The sequence below is a fragment of the Caenorhabditis remanei genome, chromosome IV, assembly GCF_010183535.1.
Source record: "Caenorhabditis remanei strain PX506 chromosome IV, whole genome shotgun sequence".
In the NCBI taxonomy this organism is placed as follows: Eukaryota; Metazoa; Nematoda; class Chromadorea; order Rhabditida; family Rhabditidae; genus Caenorhabditis; species Caenorhabditis remanei.
The window spans coordinates 10171939-10181978 of record NC_071331.1 but is presented as its reverse complement, the minus strand read 5'-3'; the positions used below and the strand labels follow the sequence as shown (position 1 = coordinate 10181978).

The following is a 10040-nucleotide window of genomic DNA, read 5'->3' as shown; positions in this document are numbered from 1 at the left end:
TAAATAGGCATTTGGTCGGCGATCGAAAAAGCCATCGTTTTCACGAGCGGACTGTCTTTGCATCAACTTGAAAAGTTACGTGGTAGCCACTAAAGTGGTCATAAAAATGCAAAAAAGTTTTGGATGAAAAACAATATCACCGCTTAGAGATCGAGAACCAAAGTCACACCTTCAAAAAAGAAAGAAAATTATGCACCAACCTAATATTATGAAAAATGACTTTCTTTTACACTATTTTCAGATAAAAACAAAAATTGTGAGATTGGAGAGATAAGAAAAGAATACCTGATAAATGAGCCAGAAATCTCGCAACCTATTTACAGTTTTTTTTACGTTTTCCAAAAGAATCACATCTGTTTCGAGAAATGGTGAAATATAGAGACTTTCGGTGGCAGTAATTCAAACACTTTGGCGTAATCTAATTTCTATCGCAATGATCTCGATAAATAATGAACTGCAGCCAAAAAAATACTACAACGCTGATTCAGAGTACTTTAAAATGATCATCTGTCCTGCCGTTTTACAGCCGAAAATCTTGAGCCGCAGTCGACAAAAAGAGCCTCAAAATCGCAATGATAACGGCTTCAACCCATCTAAAAACTTACTTGTCAGAAACTGTAGAAGTTTTTTTCTTGGTGAAAACGGTAGACTGTGCATTTTCTGAAGTAAGAAAACCTGAATTGTGTCTCAAAGAAAACGGATAGCAAGCTTTTGGTAAGAATTTCCATTTTTTCAAATAACTCAATTACCAGTTGAAGTGAAAAAAACAATTTTCTCGCCTGTGACTCCCTAGCAAGCACGATAATTCAATCGTAACCTATGCAAACGCGCTTTGTTGAGACTACATTTTGGTAATATTATTTGACGCCTAAATTGCAATTTTTTGATATTTTTTGTTTTTTCAAAAAATTGGCTTTTCTCGATTATATTTATCCTTAAAACTATTTCTTGACAAAGATTTTCAGTTTAAACAAAAAAATTTAGGTAAGCGATTTTTCTCAAAAGAGCGCGTTTGCATAGGTTCACTTTGAATTATCGTGCAAGTGGTGTTTGTCTGTTTGTCTGAGGCACTGTCCGCAGCGGTTTTGGAAAGCGAAGAGAAACTGAGCCAGTGGGCAAAACCGAACTGGCGTGCTTTGGACAGCGACAGCCGCTTTAGACCACTCGGCCATGTGGGCACCACAGGTGAACCGCTGGGAATCCTATATGTGAAGGTGCCAGAATAGCGCCCTATATGTGTCCATAAATGAAAAGTGGATCGCGCGTGTGCCGCATATGTGCGGTCGTCTTTTCTGTGTACTGGCAGCGCGTGAACCCATAATGCTCCCATATACGTTCCATGTATGGTCCATATTTGAGGGTGGCGGCCGGCCGCCGCAACGACACTCCGGAATTACACGTGGGCGTGTTGTTTACCGTAAATCGACGCTACATTTTTTTCTATAAGTCCGGGCCCATTTTCTCCGTTTCTCGAAGTTTTTCACCTATTTTCTTCATTCTTTTTGCAGAAAACAGATAATGGCAAACTTTAAAAATAAAAATAAATCTATTCAAACTTGCGGAAACTTATTTTTTCAATACAAAAATTGTTATTTTCTCAAGAAACTAGAATTTTAAGTTTTTGTTGAGAAGTTCGGGTCTGATGTTCCGCTTCACTTCGGTATGATAAGAAATCATATTTTTCAGGTGGATTTAAAGGTAAGAAGGTAAGTATTTGTCATACCGAAGTAAAGTCATAATACCGGACTTCGAATTTCTTCGACGGGTATCATTTTCTTTCAGAGCTCAAAGAAGAGCTTGAGAATTAATGATTGTGTTATAACCACCAAGCTAACATAAGATTTTTATAGGAAATCGTGTGTGATTTTTAATTTTTTTTTAAAGTATTGCCATTATCTGTTTAAAAAAGGAAAGAACTTCGAGAAAGAGGGAGAAAATATACAAGTCCGAGAAATGGGAAGTGAACAAGTTGGAAAACAGAAACATGAAACAACATGATAACATTACATACCAATCACAACAATGAATTAGGCCTTTCTAGTGTTTCATACAGAATAATCAACCAAATGCGATAGGTAGAATTAATGCTGATTATGCTATCCATATACGTTCCATATGCGCTCCACGTTTTCGGCCGACCTTGCGGTGATCCACATAGACACATATAGGGTCCAACCCTCATTCTTTTTAGCCGCACATACGCTACCGCGCGGTTCCATATGTGTTCCCCGGCGGTTCACCTGTGACACTCGAAAGACAATGACTACGTGAATGAAGAGAGACCAGTCGGATCAACCGCCGAATGCGGGGGAGACAGGCTGGTGATAAATAAGAAATTATCAGATATAGGAGTCTCGAACCTACTGAATGTGTATATTAAAAACCTACTAAATTCAAGACAAAAAAGGAGAGATAAGAGAATTCGTTGTTTTTCGGAAACTAAAAATCCAGTTTCGATCTCTAATTTCACAATTTTGAGTTTTTATTCAAAAACTACTCTTTTTCAAAAAAATTCCAAAAAGACAATTCAAAAATTCGAAATTTTTTCAAAAAATGTTTCAAAAGGGGCCGAGCGGGCCGGGCCGGGCCGAGATTTTTTCTGATTTCGGCCCGTTTCGGCTAACGCACGATTTCGGCTAACGCAATCGGGCAAAGTTGCATTGTTACACGAACCCTCTCATTCACAACGGCTACTGCCCGTTTGGATTCATACCGTATGAAGGAAAATTGCACAATTCTAAAGTATGAACGAGTTCAGAATTAACCGAAAAACTACTTCATTGATTTTGGGATGAAATAAATTATCTCCGAAACGTTGGAAGTCTTCTCCAAAGGAGTTCAGGTTACGGTATCTTCACTCCAAGAGTACATTTCTAACCAGTTTTACAAATTTGAAAATCGGTCCATAGTTATCGAAAACCTATAAACCCGTTTTCAAACTGGTTCATGTACAACTTTAACGGTGAAATTAGAGATCGAAACTGGATTTTTAGTTTCCGAAAAACAACGAATTCTCTTATCTCTCCTTTTTTGTCTTGAATTTAGTAGGTTTTTAATATACACATTCAGTAGGTTCGAGACTCCTATATCTGATAATTTCTTATTTATCACCAGCCTGTCTCCCCCGCATTCGGCGGTTGATCCGACTGGTCTCTCTTCATTCACGTAGTCATTGTCTTTCGAGTGTCACAGGTGAACCGCCGGGGAACACATATGGAACCGCGCGGTAGCGTATGTGCGGCTAAAAAGAATGAGGGTTGGACCCTATATGTGTCTATGTGGATCACCGCAAGGTCGGCCGAAAACGTGGAGCGCATATGGAACGTATATGGATAGCATAATCAGCATTAATTCTACCTATCGCATTTGGTTGATTATTCTGTATGAAACACTAGAAAGGCCTAATTCATTGTTGTGATTGGTATGTAATGTTATCATGTTGTTTCATGTTTCTGTTTTCCAACTTGTTCACTTCCCATTTCTCGGACTTGTATATTTTCTCCCTCTTTCTCGAAGTTCTTTCCTTTTTTAAACAGATAATGGCAATACTTTAAAAAAAAATTAAAAATCACACACGATTTCCTATAAAAATCTTATGTTAGCTTGGTGGTTATAACACAATCATTAATTCTCAAGCTCTTCTTTGAGCTCTGAAAGAAAATGATACCCGTCGAAGAAATTCGAAGTCCGGTATTATGACTTTACTTCGGTATGACAAATACTTACCTTCTTACCTTTAAATCCACCTGAAAAATATGATTTCTTATCATACCGAAGTGAAGCGGAACATCAGACCCGAACTTCTCAACAAAAACTTAAAATTCTAGTTTCTTGAGAAAATAACAATTTTTGTATTGAAAAAATAAGTTTCCGCAAGTTTGAATAGATTTATTTTTATTTTTAAAGTTTGCCATTATCTGTTTTCTGCAAAAAGAATGAAGAAAATAGGTGAAAAACTTCGAGAAACGGAGAAAATGGGCCCGGACTTATAGAAAAAAATGTAGCGTCGATTTACGGTAAACAACACGCCCACGTGTAATTCCGGAGTGTCGTTGCGGCGGCCGGCCGCCACCCTCAAATATGGACCATACATGGAACGTATATGGGAGCATTATGGGTTCACGCGCTGCCAGTACACAGAAAAGACGACCGCACATATGCGGCACACGCGCGATCCACTTTTCATTTATGGACACATATAGGGCGCTATTCTGGCACCTTCACATATAGGATTCCCAGCGGTTCACCTGTGGTGCCCACATGGCCGAGTGGTCTAAAGCGGCTGTCGCTGTCCAAAGCACGCCAGTTCGGTTTTGCCCACTGGCTCAGTTTCTCTTCGCTTTCCAAAACCGCTGCGGACAGTGCCTCAGACAAACAGACAAACACCACTTGCACGATAATTCAAAGTGAACCTATGCAAACGCGCTCTTTTGAGAAAAATCGCTTACCTAAATTTTTTTGTTTAAACTGAAAATCTTTGTCAAGAAATAGTTTTAAGGATAAATATAATCGAGAAAAGCCAATTTTTTGAAAAAACAAAAAATATCAAAAAATTGCAATTTAGGCGTCAAATAATATTACCAAAATGTAGTCTCAACAAAGCGCGTTTGCATAGGTTACGATTGAATTATCGTGCTTGCTAGGGAGTCACAGGATCTAGTGATGAGTACTGAAAGTAAACGCGCTCCGCTGAGATCAGCGAAAATTTTAGCGCGAAATTCAAAATAAATTTTTTAATTAAAAAATTTAATTATTTTATCAATAGAATTGATCTCGAAAAGACGCGCGACGGTCGAAAAACTGGCCAAAAAGGCGGATAAATTGCAGACTTGTCACGGGCCGGGCCGGGCCGAAATCAGGAAAAATTTTGGCCCGGCCCGGCCAGGCTCTTTTGAAACATGTTGAGTTTTTGATTTTTTTTTGGAAATTTTAGGAAAAATGTGAATATGTATGATAATTAAGGCATTTTTACTCTATTTTTTCGAAAAGTTTCAAATAAAATTTGGTAAAAACGGGTTCCCATTTTTTGAAATCAGGAAAAATTTTGGCCCGGCCCGGCCCGGGCCGGCCCGATTTTTGACAAGTCTGATAAATTGTCATATATCGGCTCAAAAAGTGGTCGATCAAGCTGCGTCTCAAAACGTAATGCTCAAAGTCGAATTGAAACAATTAAAGTACTCATCCCTGGACCCTGTGGGGAGTGCCCGTACGAAAAAGTTGTCAACTACAAAAATGAAGCTCTACTTTTGATCTGTATGATTCATTAAAAACCTTCTAGATGTGACAATCAGTGATACTGTAAAACACTCTCAAAGTTCAAATTATAAAACACTCTCAAAGTTCAAATTCCATAACCTTTTGACCGGTACTGCACGTACCAAACTTTGGAGATTAGAGGAGCTATTCCGATTTTAAATGTTTCTATGCTCAAAAAATTACTTCATTCTTATTCAAAGTCAATATTTTAACCAGCTCCGATTTTCTTGAATTCAATAAACCCTCAAAATTGAGAGATTATTTGAGAAAAGAAGACATTTTCATTTGAAGAGAAACTCCTTGATTTGATATTTTCTAAACAATTATTTTTCCAGTCCACACCTATGCCCAACCGAACCCCACCACCGTTCAATATTAATGATCTATCGGATATCGAAAGATGTCGTAGTATGGAGAACACGTCGGATGATGGAGAGACGAGCCACATCAGCACGTCAAATGCAACATTTATCCTGGCGGCTCGCGGATCTAGAAAGGTATCTGATAATACTTGACTTTAAAAAGAAGATCTGTCCCAAACACTTGTTTTTCATTACTTGCCAACATCTTCTTAAATTAATGTAGGAAGTAATGAAGTGAACAGAATGTCTGGAAACAGTTCAAAGAAACAACGGGAAACAGCTCAAAAACACTATATTTTGCACTAAAATGGGACGATTTGAGGGAGAAATCACTTTGTCGATATGTAACTGTCTAGGGAGTGTCCGTACAAAAACGTTGTGAACTACGAAAATGAAGGACTACTCTTGATCTGTACGGTTTATACATAATTTACTTAGTGGGACAGTCAGTGATACCGTAATACCCTCTCAAAGTTGTTCATTTTCAACTGAAAATTGCCAAATTGTATATCTTACTGCAGAGTACTGAGTGAATATATATTCCTCAAAAACAACAAAAATGAAAGTGAATACAATATATAATTAATCTCAAACTTAATACTTTTCTGCAACGGGGAAGAGGCTTTTCCACAAATGAAATTTTACAGACAACCGATGATTCCACTGTGTCCCACAGGATTTTCGATTATGAACGCAACAGTTTGGATCGAACTTCTACTGGTTCAACACAAACTTCAGACTTGGATCATACAACAAGAATACAGAATCGTGGATTTTGAAAAGTGATCCGAAGTCCAAGTTGAAAAACGACGCTCTCCGACAGCTCCAACTTTGTAAACCGCAAAAAAAAGAACGACTGACTCCGGATTCGTTTCGTTTGCATACAAATTCAGGGGACACAATGGACTTCTATTACCGAAATTTCCGAGATCTGAAAGGAGATCCTTACCCCGTGTTGTTTGAACCAACCACCGCGATACCAAAAGTGAGTCTCTTTCAAAGAAAAAAGCGGTTTCTATACCGTTGATATTTCAGATGCGTTGTTATAATATAGTTGAAATCGGTGTCGGTGCGCCCACATTTCCAACACATACGTGGCTTCTTCTCCAAGACATCAAGTGTCCGGGAATACGATATTTGACAAAGATAAACGTGGAAAGTTGGAGACGATATCTAACTGTTGAAGACAAGCAAAACGATGAAAGTTTGGGTTAAGTGAGCATATTTCGCGTTGAACTCATTTTCTTTTGTCTTTATTTTAATGAATCGTGTGTGCTGTTTCATTGTTTACCTTTTTGAAAGTGTCGATAGGATTACAAAATTAACACTTTTTATAGTTTTTTTCAGAAAGAAAACAGAGACAGTTTTTTCGAGAAAAAACAAGCGATAGTAGTATGGGATAAGAAAAAAGGAAGGGGGAGGGCTAACAGCTGTTCCCCGCACGACTTAGTTTGGCAATATTAGATTTAAAACACCGGGAAGAAATTTTAACGGGGAAAACATGTACAGGAAGTTCATTCCAGCAATTTAGTGCACGATTACCAATGAATTGTGAGCGTTGATTGGATGTATTCTTTAAGGCGCACCGAATGTAATATTTGTGCCTACGTAAGTTGGCGACATCAGGATAATACGTACGAAGGTTATCATAAGTGCATATCTCATTAGATATGAGGGATTTGTATATGCACAGTAGGTCATTAATAAGTCTCCTATATTCCAGTGATTCCAACTTCCAGGTTTCCAGACAATCAAAATACGATATGTAGCTCATATTGAACTTTTTGTAACATCGATATAAAAATGATTTCTGGAGCGATTCCAGCTTCCGAATCATAACTTTTGTTATAGGTGAGAACACAACGGTGCCATACTCGATTATTGGCCGAACATAAATTAGGAAGCATTTCAAAATAACTTCAAAGCTGGAATGTGTGAGAATTCTAAAAAGTATGTTGATACGCATGTGGCACTTCCTGATAGTTATGTCTATGTGTCTTGAGAACGTCAGATCTTGCGAGAAATATACTCCAAGATCACGGATAGTTGAGGTAGTAGGAAGTGATAGACCGTTAAGAGTAAATTTACTGGAGACATGGGTATAACTGCTTTTACGTTTACTCAACGAGAATTTAATGACTTTGCATTTATTAGGAGCCACAGACATCTGCCATGTTTTACACCAGCTTTCAAGTTTGAAAAGGTCTGACTGTAAAGTAGTTTCATCAGTTCCGTAAAGTTTGAGATCATCAGCGTATAATAAATAATTCGATATATATTTGTCTCCAATATCATTGATGAATATCAAGAAAAGAAGCGGCCCAAGAACAGAGCCTTGAGGCACACCTGAGCTTACTGCCATAGGTTTGGACATTGTTTTGTTAACCATTACTTTTTGAGATCTCCCTGTTAAGAAGGACTCGAGCCAATTAAGTAGGTTCCCGGCTATTCCACAACTTCCGAGCTTTGAGACTAGTTTAGAGTGAGATACGGTGTCGAAGGCTTTTTTGAAATCCACATAAACTGCCCAAATTGGCTTCTTACTGGAAGAATCAAATAACAAATCTCCAGAATAACGTATTAGTTGCGATTCGCATGACTTTTTATCTCTGAAACCGTACTGATTGTTAACCAGTAATTTGGCGATTTTTAAATGTCCAACAATAGCATTTCTGACAAGTTTCTCCATAGTCTTGCACACGGACGACGTTAATGAGATCGGGCGATAATTTGAGGCGTCACTCCGAGAACCTTTTTTGAATAATGGCAAAATGATTGCTTCCTTCCATAGGCTGGGGATAGCACCTGTTTTAAGAGACTCGTTGAAAATAAGTGATAGTGGAAGAGCAATGGACGTCGCTACTTTTTTCAGGAAAAGAGCTGGCAACTCATCTGGTGTAGTATTAATTCTGTTCTTAAGTTTAAGCAACAGAGCTTCAACCATGAAAGGCTCGATAACAACATTATCAGTAATTGATTTGGTCTTAGCCGGAATATGTGGGTTGATCCCGTCATCTTGGGTGAAAACATTGGAGAAAGATTCAGCCAGAAAAGACGATTTTTGAGAATCGGTAAGGCAAGCGTTATTTCCATTCTTTAGTATTCCGATCTCATTTTTGGTACCCATTTGGTTCTTAATATAAGTGAAAAATTTTTTAGAGGATCCTGAAACTAGATTACGCTCCAACTTATCCTTTTCCAGATCACGTAGAGCTGTCTTGAGAGAAGCACACAAATTCTTGTATAAAGTTGAATTCCCTTCTAATCGCCAAATATAGAGTTTATCATGTTGCAGTCTCTTGATGTAAGGAGGATACTTCTTAGTATGCTTCTTAGGATTACTTTTAGGAATATACAAGGCAATGAGCTTCTTTAGGATATCCAGGAACACGTTGTACATTCTCTCGACAGGAATATCTGCTAATAGGTTGTTCCAATTTATGTTAGCGATAATGTAATTGATCATAGTATAATCTCCTTTCCAGTAGTTTAACAAACTTTTGTTCTCATTCGGAGTTTCAAACTGTAAAGTTAGCGTAGTTTTGATTAGTTTATGGTCGGAGAAAAGCTCTCCCACAACTACATCATGTATGATTGGAGTATTAGTAAGAACCAAATCAAGAATATGATCAGGGTGGAGACGAGTGGCTTCATGTACATATTGAGTAAGACCACTATTCAGCACAAACGTAAGAAACTCATTGCATTTTTTGTCGGAAGCTGAAAGGGATTCCCAATTTACATGTGGCATATTGAAATCACCACACAGAAATACATTAGTGTGACTGGATAAGAGATATTTGAGTGCTTCGATTAGAAGAGACATGTCGTCATTGTGACAAGGATGATAGCAGACAATAATTCTGGCAGAGGTATTTCGTATAATTAGATCGACTCCAACAAGTTCAACACGTTTGAATTGATCCGGGATAGATATAGGTACGAAATTGAGATTATTTCTGATTAGTAAAGCAACACCTCCACCGTGTTTATCACGGTCCCGGCGCATAACAGAATATCGATTATCAAATGATAGTAAGGAATCAGGATATGAGTTGTCCAATTTGGTTTCGGATAGCGCCATAATATCGAAGTTATAAAAGTAAGTTAGAAAATCCAATTTGACAAGTTTGTTACAAACTGAAAAGCAGTTGACAATACCTATTGAGATGTTTCTGAATTTTTTGGGCGAACTTCCCAACTCCACGGTTGCTGACCTTCCTTGTAAGTGATCGTCACCACTTCCAAATTTCTCACTGTGAATAGTCTCTTGCCAGCAACGTTGTTCTTTTCGATAGCCTCCTTCCACGCCAGTCTGAATTTTATGAGATCCGTCTTCGACAGATCTGGACGGGCTGATAACTGAGACAACTCTGGAACCGATGATTTTATTTGCTGAAATTTGGCCAGAACTTTGGTGGC

The 10040-nt window shown here is 38.1% G+C and overlaps 1 protein-coding gene across 1 annotated transcript; it reads left to right on the top strand.

The window, feature by feature from the left end:
- Window positions 1–5634: 5634 nt before the first annotated feature.
- GCK72_013122 (uncharacterized protein) lies at window positions 5635–6833 on the top strand (the record flags this gene model as incomplete). The annotated part of the gene is made up of 3 exons (XM_053729661.1): window positions 5635–5753; window positions 6357–6603; window positions 6654–6833. 3 exons carry the CDS (start codon window positions 5635–5637, stop codon window positions 6831–6833), a joined length of 546 nt encoding a protein of 181 aa, XP_053584433.1.
- Between the last annotated feature and the right edge of the window lie 3207 nt (window positions 6834–10040).